The sequence below is a fragment of the Chroicocephalus ridibundus genome, chromosome 2 (assembly GCF_963924245.1).
Source record: "Chroicocephalus ridibundus chromosome 2, bChrRid1.1, whole genome shotgun sequence".
NCBI classification, from domain to species: domain Eukaryota; kingdom Metazoa; phylum Chordata; class Aves; order Charadriiformes; family Laridae; genus Chroicocephalus; species Chroicocephalus ridibundus.
In genome coordinates this window covers 56243486-56261651 of record NC_086285.1, presented here as the reverse complement: position 1 = coordinate 56261651, position 18166 = coordinate 56243486, and the positions used below count along the sequence as shown (strand labels likewise).

At 40.7% G+C, this 18166-nt stretch overlaps 1 protein-coding gene across 3 annotated transcripts in view; it reads right to left on the bottom strand.

The window, feature by feature from the left end:
* Window positions 1–251: 251 nt before the first annotated feature.
* POU6F2 (POU class 6 homeobox 2) overlaps window positions 252–18166 on the bottom strand; it is a 313991-nt gene continuing 296076 nt past the window's right edge. For 2 of the 3 annotated variants that reach the window (XM_063323941.1, XM_063323943.1), the window contains exons 8-10: window positions 13958–14126; window positions 4386–4554; window positions 252–1028 (exon numbers count right to left, since the gene is read on the bottom strand). In XM_063323941.1, coding sequence (XP_063180011.1) covers window positions 524–1028; window positions 4386–4554; window positions 13958–14126 — 843 coding nt within the window. In that variant the 3' untranslated portion in view covers window positions 252–523. The remainder of the gene's footprint in view (window positions 1029–4385; window positions 4555–13957; window positions 14127–18166) is intronic. The other variant, XM_063323942.1, reaches the window with a different exon arrangement.

Genomic DNA, 18166 nt, shown 5'->3' with positions numbered 1-18166 from the left:
AAGAGTAGACTAACAATCTAGTTTGCAATGCCATGTTTCTGACTTTGGTTAATAGTTTTCATAGTGAATCAGCACTTGATACCTGAAAGGCTACAATCACTCCTCCAGGTGGCAGGCTTGTATTCTCTTTTAAACAGATAAAGTTTTTTTTTTCTTTTTTTTCTTTTTTTTTTCTTTTTTGTTGTTGTTTTGTTTTTCCTTAAAATGTGTTCACATTTTCATAATATACAGAAAAAAAGTAAGCAGTTATTTGGTTTACTTTAAGTCCATTTAAAAAAACTGGCTTTTTCTTTTTTTTTTGGGAACTAATTCTACGACACACACACACACTAAGTGTTGTGTATTTTTTTGTTTTGTTTTTTAAATAGGAAAACCCACGGACATTTATAAACTGTTCTGTCCTTCTTGTAGTTTTCTCAGTCTTTTACTTACAAGGGTGATGAACAGGTATTTTCACAGAGTTCGAATGGTTACGTTACTGTTGGTGCAGGATTTTTGTGTGTGGTTTTGTTTTGTTTCGGTTTTAGGAGTTTTCTTCCAGAGAGTCTGTTAAAGGCTCCATAGGAACTGCTGTCGCAGGCTCGTGTTGTTTCAAACGTTTAATTGTGTTCTTCAGTGCTTGCCTCTTATTGCAGAACCAAACTCTAACTACTTCCCGGTCATAGTTCAGTTTCTCTGCAATCTCTGTCATTTCTTGCCCAGAGGGGTGCGTGTTCTTCTCAAAGTGGGCATTCAAGATCTCAAGGGCTTGTGGCGTGAATGAGGTACGCCTCTTGCGCTTTTTGGATGGTTCGCTTCCGATAAACTCGGTAAGGTTCTGCATACCTGCTCGATGGCGGGCCTCAGCCTCAGCCATCCACCGCTCAAGCACCGGCTTTATCTTCTGGGCACTTTTAGGGGTGATGTCCAGCTTTTCAAACCTGGCAGGATACAAAAGGCCAGGGTTCAGTTTGGCTGTCAGACTGCTAGCTATAGTGTTCTCTTGGGCTTCCTGTGGTAGGAAAAAGTGGCTTCTCAGGATGGTGTGTCTGAGGGAAAATTGAGAAAGAAGAGTCTTACACTGATGCTCTGCCAGGGTGGGACTTCCTGCCTGCCTGATTAATTGACTGGCAGAGGTAATTTACAACGGATTACGAAAACTATCAGATAGGTATATCTATAAATATATATATATATATATATTTAGCTAGATATTTAAGCTAACACAAAACGAGCACTACAACAAATTCTAAGTACACTAAATAATACAGGTTATGAGCCGCGTTTTCATATTTCTGACGATCTTCAAAATCCTTAAGGCTAAGTCTAATTACAGGAAATGACATCAAAGGCAATTGCTCTTTATCATCTCGTCTTTGTGATTAATCCTTTTGTTTCCCCTCCCATCCCATGTTGTCCAAACACCACAGCTTTAATAATACAAACCAATGGCAGCTACCAGCCTCTGAATATCAGGTTTCCTTTCCTTTCATTTTTCAGCAATTTTCACTGTTTGCAAGTTAACGCTATATCCCTTTTCTGGGTCGGAAAAAGACTCCCATAGCTACGGTGGTGTTCAGCTGAAACAGCTGGACACTTTGCAATTATCTTGACTGCCCCCACAATGTGCAAAGACAGACTCATGTTTTCCAGATGAAACCCAGCATAATAGTCTACTAATATGCTGTGGCACCAAGCTGGGTTTATTGTGGGATTTCTGCAAACTGTACCAGAATGATATCATTTCCTGTAAATGAGGTCTTCTATATATCATTTTGCCATCAAAAGTCTTTTGCCAAACCAGATTTTACAAGTATTATAAAACATCTGGAAAAGCAGCCACACAAAGCTTTAATCCTTTCAAAAAAAAAAAAAAGCAGAAGAGCTGAGTTGACAATTCAAGTCTTATATTATAAGTACTTGTTTCTTTCATTTACCGACTTCATCCTCTCTTGCTACGCATTAAAAAAAGTCTTAACCCATCTCCTCTGATGCCACCCGTTCGTATTTCCCCGCTTCACCTATGTCCGCCTCGCGCATTGCGGTATTTAACGTTGTGGAAAGGCAACAATTACTGCGCGGCGCTGCTGCACTCTCCAGCCCGCCCCGTGCTAAAGCACCGCAGCCGCCGCTAATCACGACGTGCTCTGGAGATGAGACCCACCAAATCAATGCCTTTGTGCAAAGCAACTGGGTGACTGGAGTTGGCAATCTTTAGTGTCTATTCAGCACGTGGCGGCTGCAGAAAAAATATTCCAGCAAGAAACAAAGCATTTCTCACAAACAAAGAATAAGGCAAGTAATAATTTCAGATAATAACACTCCAAAGAATTTGCAACTGGTGCCTGGGATCCTAGTGTGGTATTGACTGGAAGGTGTCCTTCCTTGGTGTCCAGTGATATTTCAGGCTGAAGTGTATCTTTTAGAATGCATTGTCTCAAGCTAAGAAAACGCCATTGTTTGCACGCAGAACATATCAGCAAGGTCGCATATTGCTGATATGACCTGGACAGGCCACCAAGAGACTCTACTTGTGTCTCTGAGTTGGTCGTTCAACTTGCTTAACTTACTGCTCTTTCCATTACCTTGGAGTTCATACTGAAACTCCTTTGTTACCATTAAAAGAAAAGTTAAACCTGTGATTTCCAAGGAACGGAATACTGCCACTGAAGCAGCTTGTCTTGGTGCTTAACAAGAAATGCACAGTCATAACAGGTCATTGCACCCCAAAGTGATATCCATCTCGGGGCAGGGTCAAAGGAAATAAAAAAAACCTATAACCTTGCAAGTATTTGGGACCAGCTTCTGCACCCAGTCCTTGTGTTCTGAGCAATATGCCCCTATAAGGAGTCCTCTGTAAAAGGTCTCCACATTATGGCTTTTGTTAGCCATATCTCTGCTCCAACTTCATCTTTATTGGGGTTTTCATGATAATCGATTAGTGGGGAACCCTTTCTCTGAGTAAAATTCAAACTGTCCCCAGTGGTTTTCTCAGGTGTGAGGTAGACGGAGGAAATGAGAAGACAGCAAACTAGACAAAACCAAAGGAAACTGCAGTTTATCACTTTAAAGTATAGTATGTTAAACAGAAACTTAAGGCTACAACAAATTGGCAATTGCTAAAAGCTCCACCCGTTTTAGGCATTCTTTACCAATCGACCACGGGAAAGAAAAAAAAATAATAAAATTAATCCTTAGCAACAGGGAGCAATAGCATTCATATCATTGGCATTGCTTGTTAGTGTTGATACTGCAGTACGTGTTGTTTGGTATAACGATATACAAGTCTTGAAACAAATTTCCCAGCAGTAGTATCCTTGTATAGACTGAATAAAGGTTATTTTCTACAGGGAGGTATCTTATAAGAAAAAACAGTAGGGGAGACCATAGAAGTGAGAGGATCCTATGGAGCTTTTTGTATTTAACAACAATCAATGGGTTTTATGGAAAATCATTGAGCAAAATGTGAGCTGCAAGCTCACTACCCCATACTGATGTTATTTATAACCTTAGTCTTAAACTGCAGGAAAAGTACACTTCCGTTCTATGGGGAATACATTAAAAGTATAAAGAGCAGATAAAAAGACAGAGCATTTCATGGATCACCAAGAACAAAATCCACTTAAATGAGCTTAGAGTTGGTTTCTTGGCTTTCACTGATGGAGAAGGACTATAAGGCATTGCCCAAGAGGAAAAAGCTGTTACCTAAGTGTGTTTGTTACCTCATGCATAAACATGGGATTACTGTAACACACATACATGCATATACGGTATTTGCTTCTAACTACTTTAACTCTGTCAAGACTGTATTATCATTTCTTATGATTAGGGCAGATTTCTACTTTTGTTTTGCATACATGGGTTGTCTATTTGTTTCTTCAGTAAATATTTGGGTGAAAAAAAGATGAATAGCTGCTGGTTTGCAAGATAGCAAGAAGGATCATTTTTTCCCTTCTGCGTTGCCTAGGTAAATCATCATTAACATCCTATATGTGAAGTGCTAACCACAGTAATACAGGTTTTAACTTAGCAGGGATGCAGCCATGAAATATTTGTTCAGTAACCCTATCTGTAGAAAATGGCACAGTATGAAGAGGGTCAGCTGGTGCTTATCCAGCATCAGCAGGGTCTCCAGCTCGTCTACTGAATTAAGTCTCAATGCCAGGCACATTGTTTCTCACTTGCTTAAAAAAGGAGGAGGGAAAAAAAAGACTGAAGTTACTTTACGGATACACAATAAAAACATTTTAGCTGCCAGATACCAACTTTATTGGCTAATTTAAGTCCCAGATTAAATAATACATTCTAAAGACATGAGACTCAAATACAAGCATGCTCCTCACAATAAGCTAAGTAATTATTAAGAACAAAGAGAGGAGAGGAGAGTTTATGATATAACTTGTTACCTGCAGATGGCAGACTGGCTATAGGCTGGGCCTTCCGTGGCGCTTAGGGCTTGGCCAACTTGAGTCTGTGTCAGGCCAAGGGACAGGCGCCGGATTTTAAAAGCTTTGGCAAATTCGCGGATTTCTTCCAGATTGACCCCATCCACCTCTCCAGTGGCTGTTTGAGGATCTGTTGAAATATTTTTTTTAATCATGTCAGTTCTTCACGTCACACCAGCTTTCATTGTCAAGATGTCCATATTCATTTTTAAAAAGAGTTATCCCTTTCTCGTCTTCCCCAAACAGAAACAGGCGTGCCTTGTCAGGTGTGTTACGAAGCGTGTTCAGATTGCTAAAATGCTAACTGGGCTGCAGTGTTTCCAGGGGCTTGTGAAAGATTTTCAAAGACAAACTTTGTTGCTGAACTCCAGAAAACGGCCAACTCACCTCTGAGTGAGGCTGTGCCTGGGCTCCTCACTGTCATTTGTGCCTTGCAAAATGTCCCCCAGGTTGACAAGTCCCATTCCCTGTTTCCCCTTCTTATCACATACATAAGGAAGGCTGGTGTTAATATATTTATTTGCAGTCTGTGCGGAGGGCTAAATATATGCAGGAACTGCTTGGGTTTTTGATTTGAAATCACAACTTTCTGCTTTACCTAAAACTAATGCCAAATAAGGAGATTCACAAACCTTCCTTCCCTTTTGCACAATACCCAACCCAAACCACCAGGCAAACGTCCCAAATAACCCAGCAAATGAACAAGCCTAAACAAAATGCTGCCTTTAAAAGGTCCTTAATTTAAAAATCATCTTTTCAAATATGCCCCTTCTGAGAAGCAGCCTTTCAAGCTTTTCATTCCACCTCCCATCAGGTTGATAATCAAGAAGCAGCCACACCAGCCATTAGGTTTTGGATGGTAATGCTGCACAATTTTTTACTTTTACATTAGTCCCTCAGAAGATAATGCTTATGATGCTGTGAAAATAAATCTGTCCTTCCTCTCCATAGCAGTTTACTGACACAGAAGCCTTTGTCCCTGAAAGGGCACATAATAAAGCATGTCTACCACAGGAAGGCTCCTTTGGTGCTGGATAACTCGGTCAATTTAAGACTTATCAAGGGAAATGACACAACAGCTGGAGAATGGAACTTTTTTTTCCCCCCAAGCTACTGATCCCTGGCTAAATGAAAGCGTTTGCCAAGTCGGAGACAGCATGGGACTGGGATGGTGGAAGATTTCAAAGTGTTGTGCAATCCTGCGTGTAGTGAGGCCATTCTCTCAGTGAGACATCTCTATTGTTCTCCACCTCATTCCTCAGACTTCTTAGGTGAAAAGTTTGCAGCACAATAACCCATCAATTTCTGTAAATGCAAGCAGTTGTCCAAGGACGGTACTAGACTACATTACTATTCTGAACCCTATATGAGAGTGGCTCCTGCTAGTACTGCTATAGCTAACAGCTTGTCAGCATTACAGTATCAAAGCTTTTATTTTCAGGGGTTTATAAACCTGATGTAAAATTCCCTTATGATGGAAACGTCCTATAAAAAAATCTTCTAGTCCAATAGTAGACAGAGGGAAGAGGTTTTTCTGCTATATAAATTTAACCTATATCAATTCACAACTTGAGCGTAAGAAGCACACATACCAATATTGTTTTAAAAATACTCGTCTATGCAACAAGGGACCACATGAACTATGCATACAGGCAAACACGCACATAGGCTGAATCCAGTTTTGACAATGCTCCACACTCAGAATCGTCCCTCCTGCTGTCGGTGCTGTGCTTGAGCTCCCCTGTGCACACACGCACGCACTCATTCAGTTTAAAGCTAGGGCAGGTATTATTCGGCTTGAAGTAGTTGGCTCTATGACAGGGGCCACTCAGGTTTGTAAAGTAATTGCCTTTAGAGGTGTGAAATTTTCCTACTTACCCCATAGACAGTCTATCTAGCATACCAGCTCTGATTTTCAGAGACACAGAATGGAGCTGGATGCTTATCTGCCCTTTGGGTCTCTGAAGAGCAACTGATAAATGCACAAACTATCATAAATGATAATGGCCTCAGAGATTCCCTTAAGTAAAGTGCACTAAGATGGTGACCTTCCTCACCTCTTTCCTTCCGTCACTTTAAGGCTTCTGACTAAGGCTATTAGGGATGTGACAAAGGACAATTCAGGTGTTCCCAGAGAACTTTCAAAGTAGCAAATGCTATGGCAACTGGCACCTGTAAACCTCCCCAACTCCTGTTAGGAATAAAAAGGGAGGTAAGAAAGCTAAGGGGGGGCGTTATTTGCTTGCACATGATTATAGAGAAATTCTACCAAGTTCTGCCGTATCCTTCTGGTATGGCACTGTTGCAACAGTGAATATCATGGGAAGTCCTTTCCTCCTCGGGGGGCTTGGACAAAGGAACAATCAGGCTCGGCTGTCCTTGAGATAAGAAAAAAACCTGTGATGCACATCAGGAATATGGGAGTAGACTGTAATATATGGCGGAGTATGTGTTGAGAAAGAGGCTTCATTCTTACATAGCATCTTTGGGAGGAGGAAAGTACTAACAGAGGTCGACCAAAACTACTGAACTGTAGGGAAAATAGCCCTTGTATGAAATCAGAATCACTTCTGCTTCAGGTGTGATTCAAAGCCCTTTGAAATCCATAGAAGCAGCCCCTTAATTTTTGTCAGCTCCGTAAAACTCAAATAGTACTGTGAAGACCACTCTATTGACATCATCATATAACAGCACTGGTCTGTTTTACTCTATTGCCATTAAAATGCCATAAATACATAATCTTGGACTCTCTGGACTAATACATACACATACATAAATATATATTAATGGATAATGGACTTTGTTTTAATAAATTCTGAGCTCTCAGAACAGTTAAGTGTATAGCGCATGTCACATTTTAGGAAGAGTAGACTGGAGACTGGAAATAAACCAGTGCTTTTTAAATTAAGTGGATATCCTAGAGAAGGCAGCACAGTACCAACAGGAAAAAAAAAAGAATACCAATCTCCTTGAGGAGTTGGTATCTACAGTAACAGCATTTAAAGATTCCCAATGTACATTATGGCCTGATAAACAATGGCTGTTGTGTCTATGAAACTACTAGGTACTAGAGAAAGGTGGGGGTTGTCTGGGACCATTTTAGGGGATAAGTGTATATATCCCCTAATAAAAAGGAAGCCAACTAAAATTCCCCTACATGTCCTGGTGGATGGTGAAGGTGGGTGAGCAGAGTGGAAGAAACAAAATCCATAGGCTGTCCTGCATTGAACCCCCTTTTTTTCTACTGAAGAGAATACTATTCCACTTTTGAATTCTTCTGAAAATCCTGCATTAGTTTGTTGGTGAGTGCAAATTTGCTGTGATTTTAATATTTAGGGGAAAGTGTTGCTTAAAGAAAGCAGTGCACCCTGAAGGAGGAAGCAAATTTCTCTTGTGCAGAGTTCTACCATGGGAGGGATTACAGGGGATGATTTCCCCAGTCAGACAGCAGGAGAAATAGCTGGCAGAGGAAGTCCAATGGAAAGTAAATTGGATAAGAGAGGCAGGACAAAACATTGTTAATGGAAAATGGACTGGTGCTCAGGGGAAAGAAAGAAGAAAAATTTGTTTGTGGGAGGCATTTTAATTTTGTAGTAACAGATGACAGTAAAATGAATTTGGATGGAAGAAAGGATCTTCATGGAGACACAAGTCTCAGAGCATGAGGGCAAAACAGTGATTTCCTCAAAAAGAACATATGGTGGAAAAGTTAAAGAAATGAGAAGAGGGATGCATCTGAGAAGAGGAAAATGAAATGGAAAACAGGATGAATAATACTGTAGAATTGAATGAAGAGAAAGCAAAGAACCGGAAAAAGAACAGACACAAGATGAGACAATATGAAGAAATCATACAGAAGGGACAGGAAGGGTAGATATGAGTCTTGCAGTCCTTGGTCTGGCAGAGCTTCTTTTAAAATGTCCTTTCTTTGGAAACAATGATAACTTTTTGTCTTTAGAAGAACTAGCGCTTGTTGCTGGTGAGGGATGAAGTGGTGAGGATGAGATAAAAGGTAGAAGCTATAAAGAACACAACAATCCTGGGGGGGCGGGGGGGAGGAAGGACAGGAAATAAAAAGATAAATGGAAATTTTAAAAAAGGAAGAAAACTGCACCTTTTGTAAAATTAGGAAACATGTTAAAGAAAAAAGGCAAAATCACAAAATTTTATTGGAATTAAAAGGAATAAAAACAAGAAACATGAACACTAAAGTTATTAAAGCCCAATTCTGACCCCTTTCTCATAGTACTTTAGTTATTTCACTGATGTGAGGTGGCCTCTTGTAAAGACAGTTACTCTGTTTACAGTAAATGTGCAGAACCTTGCCCCAAATATTTATTTATTTACTGAAGTTCTGTTGCTCTAAGCAATTAGATTGACATTATAAGGTAGCTGAATAGGCCTAGTTTTGCATGAACTTTACTATATGTGGCAACAGTTTCTGGAATATGGCAAATCCCTACCGAGGTACTCGACTCTAGGACCTCTGCTGGAGGACTAGACTGCAGCTTTGGAACGAATGAGGAAAAGGAAACAACAATATTGTGCCTCAGGAGGGGTAAAGCAAAAAAGAGATGTTCAGGATGCTACGAGTTGTTTCTCGCTGCCCTCATGCCTATGGAATTCTTTCAGGACCACCCACCCATTGCAGGCCTCACCCCACTAAAAGAACTTTGAATGGGCTTCAGCAGACACTAGATTTCAATTGTAGGCCTGTTACACAAAGCTCTGCTAGCCGGTGTGGGAGCTGGGACACTAAGAAGGCTTTGTTCAATTATGGGCCATAGGCTTGAAAAAGTGGTGATCCTGCCCTCAGGGGTCTGCACCAAGAAACTGAACAGATTCTGCAAAGGAGCAAAATAGGGGTGACTTTCTGTCTATTTATTTCCCTGTGTGTGGGCACAGTTGTATGTAAATGGGTTTTTAGTCACGTGAAATAATTTTCAAATTCATAAAGATCAATTAAGACTATTTGTCTAAAAGGGTGGTATTATCAAGGACAACGAAAGGATCCTGTCTGCCTTTTCATGTTTCACTACACCGGTGTTTCGATCTTTCCCCACTGAACTGACTATTTTCTTCCTTCTTGTAGGCTCTTTCTACGTTACTAGAAACAGCAGGTAGCTCTCTTGTGGCCTGGAACATTGTCACTTATGTGCCAGCTCAAGCAGGCTTACTCATGCAGTGTTAGCTCCAGTTTGTGGTTGGCTAGATGCTCTCAAGAATATGCTGGACAGCCATCAAGGATCATTACGATCACTGTTATACTTCTCACTGTGTGCTAATGCTATGTAAATGGCAGATATGAGTTGATCCGTCCCTCACCCTATTCAGTCTGTCGGTCTTGAGTAGCTAGAGACTCGATGAAGACTGAAACATAAACTTAGAACAACTCAAGAACTCTTTATTCATGGTTAATTATCGTCATGCTTTTTTTATAGGAGATTCCTATAAATACCCTCTCCCTTTGGAATGCTCCTAAGATCTGAGTCCCAGTGAATTAATTCCCAAGCACAACACCTTCCTCAGTCTGGTTGTATGAAAAGTACTTTCTTTACCCTGAAATCCTCACCTGTTGATTTAATCCAGTTTTCTTCTGTTTTGAGCAAGGGAGAAGCACTCCAACTATATTCTCTGTGCCATTCATTATCATAGGTAGGGTATTGACTATGGCTAACTTTGACTGGCATTTGCCATTATAAGACAAATTTCAGGTCAATCACTTCTGAGAATGAGGCTAATAAAACATGTTGTTCTGCCCAGGATAAAAGAATTGTAATAACCTCCTTTCTCTAAGAAGCTTCAGTTTCCCTAAAACTTGAAGCATGGCCTTTATAGGTGTCAGGGAGATTGTGGTTATGTCGCAGTTATGTCAGTAATGGCCATCCCAAAAAATCCCAAGTCAAAATCTGTCTCAAACAAGCCCAAGCATGTGAGCTTCCAAAGTTGCATATCTATTCAGTAGAGATTTGCTAGACTGCTGTGTGGAGTTTTCTTTAAGATTTTTCTCTGTACTGAGGATGCTTCAGCCTAAGGCTGAAGTAGATTGAGAAGAACCTCCCCTCCTATGGGCCAGGACAGCAGTAAAGACAGAGATACTGACTCGCCTCTCTTCTTGGTGATCATTTTCCACACTGCTCTGATGGTTTCCAGGGAGGGTGGGAGTGGCATCTACATGATATGGAAGCAGAGGGGGCAAAAATTAACCTTGAATCTGAAGAAAAATAAATGATGGAAGGGAAAAAACATCTGAAGACTACTAAGGAGCTAGGATTTGAGTTGGAAGTGGAGGAAGAGAGGGCCTGACTATGCAGAGTAGTAATCACTGTGGTAGAGGAAAGAAAATAGGGAAAAAGAGGCGGCACTAGTGATAAAACAGGTAGAGGAGGACAGAAACTACCTAATAAAAAGTCTGGTAAAAGGGACACAAATATAGCCTGGGGACAGAGACTGACTGGGAGCTGGAGGGGAACTGAAACGAGGACTTCACAGAATGATCACAGAATGGTAGGAGTTGGAAGGGCCCTCTGGAGATCATCTAGTCCAACCCTCCTGCCAGAGCAGGGTCACCTAGAGCAGGCTGCACAGGAACGCATCCAGGCAGGTGTCCCTGAATGTCTCCAGAGATGGAGACTCCACCAGCTCTCTGGGCAGCCTGTTCCAGTGCTCTGCCACCCTCAAAGTTCCTCCTCATGTTGAGATGGAACTTCCTATGTTCAAGTTTGAGCCCACTCGAGTTCAAGTATGTTCAGGTTGAGGAATGATGGTCTGCGGTGAAAGGACTGCAGGGAGAAGGCAAGAGGAAGAAAAAGCATGGAGGCAAAGGGAGCGCAGATTGTGTAGAGAACGGTGTGAGGAAGTAATGGGACTAGAACGGGACAAGTGGTGGAAGAAGACAGGAACAAGTAGAAAGTCTATGTTCATTAGTGTATCTTTCCCTCTTCCCCAAATTGATATTCCTGTGCTTCATGCTCCCCTGCGCTCAGCCAAATCCATGAGCACAGCACATGTCTTACTCCTTTTAGAGCAGGACCAACAAGATGATAACATAAGCTATCAATCTCTCCATCCATTCCACTGACAGAAGATCTCATATTTCCATCTACGAATATAAGCATTATCTTACCATATGACTGACTTACTTTACTATTCTGCTTTTGTAACAACCTTAAAATTTATCCAAGCAAAAAATAAAGCTAAAAGAACATCCTTAGAGTTGCACAAATAAACATTCAGAAGCTACAAATGCTGGAGTTATAGTAGCCCACGACACAGTGTAGCGTAGTCTTTGAGCCCCGAATTATCAGCTCTTTTTCCCCAGACCCCTGCCTCATTCAGTGCACAGGACAAATTGTGCTTCATTACAGAGGAACTGATTGATGTATTGCCTTTTTACTTGTTCAGTGTGGCCCCAGACCTCTATTAAAGCTCTTCACCAAAGACGCAGTTATTCATTTCCTCTTGAGCTCTTCTGTTTTTTTTAAATCTTAATTTATTTTCTTGTGTTTCTACAAGATATGGGTCTTCCCCTTCTCATTCACGGAGAAATGAACAGATATTAAGGGAAAAAGCATTTTTGGGTACCCAGTCTAGGTCAAGTAGAAGATGATTTTTTAGACTGTGTCTTTAAATGGTTCTTTATACAGCTCCACAGTGAAAGTGCACTTAAAATTGTGAGTACTGTGAGGTTTTTCCGTAAATTAAAGTCCAGAGTCTCAAGCTGGATATTGAGGGAACACTTGTGAAAAATCTGTTTTAAGTGACTTGCCTGCCATTGCACTGGAATTACATGGCAGACAGAAAGTTTCAGCTCCTCATCCCTCTACCGCCTGAAGCAAGACCATCCTTCACCCTTCTACAGCTCCCTACCTCAAATGTTACGCAAACTGGGGAACAGTTTAGTGAATCAGGTAGGGAACAAACCCTGGGACAACAGCCCGCCTGTTGCCTTAGTAATTCTGTTGCATCCCTGAACAATTCCATTGGGAACGCACTGAAGCAAGGATGAGAAAAGAATCACAATTGCGTGATTTTAATCACAACGTATATCGTTATCATAAAAGACATGTTCTAAGAGGAATCACATACTGTGGCACAAGAAACTACTTTTCTAGCATCTCCTAACTTTTGACGGATTTATCCTGTAAACTTAGCAGGGCTCCCTCCATGTTGCTTTTATGGTGTAGTGCACTTAACCACGTGGGGAAATTGACTGGAATAACTATTGTGGGGTAGACTCCCCCTCAATAGTTATTCTAGAATAATTTTTTAATAAGAATGTCCACAAGGGAGGCTATTCCAGACTAGCCATTGAAAAGTAACTTATTCTGCACTAGCTATTTTAGTCATTTTTCCCACATAGACTAGGGGTAACTTTATGTATTTTTAACATGAAGTCTCTTATTTGTCTTCTTCCTACAAGCTTGTCTACATGAGAAAATTTACTGACAGAACAATAGCAGTATATTTATATCACTATAATTATATCTATATATTTTATGTACTTACAGCTACCAATGTGGATATTTTTATTCCAGAATAAAAGTATTCACACTGGGAGTTATACGAGCATAATTTTACCACTATAGCTCTGCTATTGATTTCCCCACGTAAACAATCTCTGAAATAATCTAACCAAGATTTTTTCACATCTTCCTTTGCATGACAGTTTCTCCAAGCCTTTCATAAGCTTCTATCACTCATGTATTTTACATTACCAACATGGCGTGAGCTAAAGTGTTTGTTTACTTGAAATATGTACATGGAGTATCTTTGAACAAGGTCATCCAATACACTCGGATTTTTGCAGATGTGCAAAAACTGTTAATGCTTCTTAGCTATACTTTTTAACCTGTTGGTTTTGCTATGTAAAGACCAAAGTTAATGCTGGTAAGGTAACAGTGAAGACTCTGAACTGTGTGATCTGGAAGAAAGGGCCGTTCAGGAGGTCAGCTGTTACAATCCTAACACCGAAACTCACTTATTTCACCGCAGCACACTTCTCCCTCCTCTCCCACACATTACAGTTTGTTCTTGTTTAAATTGTGCAAGCTTTTCCTGGCAAGAGAGGTCTCTCGCTCTAGATCTGTGTTAGTGCTGTGGTTCGTAAAATGGTTTGCGATACTACCTAAGCAAACAAACAGTAACGAACAAGCAGCCTAACCAAAAGTAGGAGGATCTGTCTGCCCACCGAACTCTAAGCAATATAATTAATTATATTGACTGATTCAAAAGCTTCTAATTTCCAAAGAACATAGACTACATTTTAGTTAAAAGAATTGCCCTCATAAGTCAACTAACGGCTGCTACCGTTTTTATGGTCATTTTTAGCATCGATTATAATTTTTCAAGGCATGTTTACCTTAAGCCCCATTCATGACAGCACTTAGCAGTTCTTACTGGTAAGAGTCACTCTAGTTAGCAATATACAATCTACTATATGGAAAAAAAAGAGGGAAAGCAGATCAGGAAACTCGGCAGTGAGGAGGACAAACAGAGGGGAGAATTAAGGAGAGCCAGGGAGCGATACTTACTGCTGACTAACTGGCCAACACTCAAAGCTGAAGAGGAGGAGGATGAGGAGGAAGAAGAGGAAGCCTGACGCACTGGGCTTTGAGACATAGATGCTTGACTGTGAGCCAAATGCAGGAGATTGGGTTGTGAGGCTGCTTGTCCCACTTGCGTCTGGGAGGGCTGATGGAGCTATATGTTAAAATGTAAAAATAGGTATTTAGAAAATGAAGCAGTAATAGGAAACTTTCAATGCACCATCTCACCCATCTACTTCTGGGGAACCAACCCCATAGGAACATTAAATACCATGGACTTAGTTCAGGCGACAGCGTTACAGCAGGAGCAATCTGAGCTCCTTTGAATTCTGACTTTCCATTTTTTCTCAGTTTAATCAGATACTGAATCTAATTAGAAGCTAAATACTTGTTTGAAATGGGTGATAAAAGACCTATGACATTCCCAGCAGCATTCTGCTTTAATAAGCACATATCCTTACCTGTTTTCTGACTCATGAAATCAAACTTTTGTTCCCTAGATGGATTCCCACATAAATCAGCATTGTTTCAGAGAGGTCCTTTCGTGCTGCAGGACCAGGGACAAGAAGAGTGGGAATGGGGAACATTAAATTCCGGGAAAATCCCTTTCCTATGGAAAGGAATAATTTGTTTCATGAAATTAGACCTAGCAAACAAATCAAAATGTTGAGACCTTATTTCTCAATGGATAAATTGTCCTGCCTAAAACGCAGTGAAACTTCTGAGCCCCTTTCACATCAGGACTGTATCAAGTAAGACATACCTAAAATTTTTAGTGAGTATGGTGGATGCAAATGATACACTGTGATATGTGACTTTGGCTTTACAAATTTTTTTTTACAAATTTTAGAACAGTGTAGTCTTTGGTGGTTCTCGAGGGGAAAGGAAAGAACCATTAATCCCTTCTGCCTATAATAAGCTTTCATGTGGGACTGAAAAACAGGAACATTGTCTGGTAACTGATTTTTACATAAAACTCCCAGCAAATTCAAAGCACAGTCTCTCTACAGAATGAAGGTACACAATGGACCTTACAGTTTTGAATTGGCTTCTAGTAGTTCTGTACAGCCCCTTCAGGGCCTAAAAATACGGAGATATAGTCCTCATACACTCAGGTGACTGCTGCTTATTATACCTTTATTTTATGTTGATTCTTGATCAAAATAAGCCTGCAAAAAATGTATTAAAAGGCTTAACTTTTAAGTGATAGCTTTTATCTGCATTCTCAGAGAGGGGGAAAGATAAAGGCCTATTTGGCCTTGCTTGAAGTCCGTAATTTAAATCTATTTCTTGAATTCTAAGGAGTATGAGTTTTTCTCTTTTGATATTTAACTGAACAAACGACTTCAGAAAAGAAGCTGAATTCATTAGTAATACTCAAATTATATATAATATGCTCCCAGAACACATAGAAATGACTGATGCTAAGTAGTCAACAAATTGTACGGCATAGTAGATAAATGTATCTGATCACATTCAAGATGACACTTTTCTGTGGAATACATATGAACAATTTTAATGACATTATTCCTGTTATGGGTCTGTTTAAGAATAGAAAAAATTACAACTCCTTTTTCTACCTCCCACATGGAACGACATAACACAAAATGAAGCAAGAAACCGAGCTACCTTTTAATAATAATGAAAATTATTTATCTGACCAGTTTTAGCCTATTCTGACTTCCCTAGCGATCAATAAACAAAAACATTTTATTATTTCGAGGAGTTTTTTTGGATCAAGCACATTTAAAAAAAAAAACAAACCTGGCACCGTATCAAAGGGATAATAGTTGAGAAGCTGATTGAAAGGCTTCCAGATTTCAGATTCGTGCAAGCACTGGTCATCCTTAAAAACAACTTCACCAAGGGCTGGATTTTATCTATAGAGAGCTCCCAACCCAGAACATCTACTTTTATAATATCTTCTCCTAGGGACGCAGTCCACCAGGAGGGCTGGCCTCCTCTGCACGCTGCAGAAATGGACTGCCCCTCCATTATGCCCACATCCCTCCAGACTGCAGCTTTTAGAAACAGGCGGGAGTTTGGGCTCTGTGTCTGTTGTCCGAGGGAATCTCTGGGAAAACTAAAGATTTCAGCCTAGGCGAAGGAAGAAAAGTATTGTATTTAGAGGAGTTAGATGCTTTCGCACTCTCTGGAACAGTCTTAAAGACATTAGTGCTTGCCTGCGAGGATGGAGGAGCAAATGTAGTAGCTATCTTTAAAAAGAAAGATCTGCAAAATTATAGCCCAGTCAACTAACCTTCAACCCATGGAAAAGTACTGAAGAAAATAATCAAACAATTTGTAAGCACCCGCAAGAAAACAAGGTAGCAACAGACAACATGGATTGTTAGGAACAAACTGTGTCAAACCAATCTGATCTCCCTCTAAGACAGGGTAATTGGCCTTGCGGACAGGGAAGAAGCAGTAGGTGGTTTGACTTTACAAGTCTCTCGACACTCCCTCGTGTGACATTCTTTATAACCTATGGAAACACAGTTTAGATGAAACTGATGCGGAATGAATGCAAAAGTAGTTAGAAAACAAAACTGAGAGGATAAATATCTATCTGTGGAAGCAGAAGTGTGGGTGGACGGTACTTCACAGAAGTCTGTCCTTGTTCTGCACTACTCAATATTTTCCTAATGACCTGGATGATGGAGAAGAGAATATACTTATTAAATTTACATGCCAATGACATGCTGGGAGGGACCTTTGATAGGTTAGAATGCAGGATTAGTATTCAAAATGATCCTGTCTGTTTGAACATGCCACCAGCAATGCTGGGGTGTTGCAAAAGTGAAGAAAAGGCAACTCCCATACCGAGCTGTGTGAGTGGGAGCGATGCCTGCAGTGCATCTTTTCTACTAAGCACTGGAAAGACCCCTGCAGGGGAGGCACTGTGTCCACAGCCAGACGCCACGCTTCAGAAAAAATCTGGACCAACTGGAGGAGAATAATTAGGGTGACTGAAGGCCTGGGAGTTACCTGAGGCTTATGAAGACACCTGGAACGAACTGGTCATGTTTAATGTAAAGAACGGAAGACTGAGTGGGATATGATGCCTGCCTCAAATACAGGCAGAGCTAATGAAAAGAGGAGAGAATGAGTCTGTCTTACATTTTATGGTGGAGAGAATGAGGCGCAATAACCTGGAAGATTCAAATTAGATGCTGGGAAAAGCTGTCTAATGAGACACTGAAGCACTGGCATAAATTGCTGGGGGAAGCTGTGGAGTTCCTGTAAGAGTGCTTCGGAGCAAGTTAAACAAACACTGGAATAGCTACTCTGCCTGAGAACAGCAGAGTGGACTGGATAACCTCTTGAACCTTGACCTTCCAGCCTTAACTTTTTACGATTCTATGCGATTTCCCATCAGTATTTCTAAGGGAGAAATACATGATCATGTAAGACGCAGATGGCAAATCCAACGTTTTCCAGCCATGCTACACATACAGTCCCTCAACAGTTCAACTGCTGAGCACGTACATGATAAACGTGAAGCTTCCAGGAAGCACCAGAATGAGAGGGCATTCTGCATTCTCCAGTTGTGCATGCAAAGCATGCACACAGCCACAGCCACCACATAGCACACACGCAGTATGCTGGTTAAGTTTAGGAAATGTTTGATTCTCTGCATATGTATTGCTCGATGCATTTGCAAATGTATTTTTGAAATAACTGGGATACACAGAAGCTTGGCAGTTTTCTTGTCAGACGTCCAGAAATCTTTGCACAAATGTAAGAAATTCTCAAAATTTGGCTGGGCAGAAAGCGATACGCCTAGTGAAGTCTGGAGGCACAGTGACCTTAGGTGTAAGAGCAATATAAAAGGGCTCTTTAAAGGCTGTTGGTTTCTAACTCACTGCTTGTGAGTGAAAAGGGAGCAACGGGGTTGGAGAGGCTGAAGAGTCGCTTTAAGGCCTGACCAGGGACTGAGGGAGGATTCCATCTTTAACTCCCTACATAATTTTCAACACCCCCTGTCTTACAGAAGTGACGGTTAAGCTGTAAATGTCCTGCTTAAAGAACAATGATAGTTATCTATGTCATGAAATTACATTAAAATACTCTCTCTCTTTTCATCCACTATAATTTCCACTCCAGAAATAGCCTTAAGGAGAGGCGACGATTAGATTATGAATTAGATTCTAGATGACAGAATCAATTCTAACTTGCAATAGCTGACTTTTC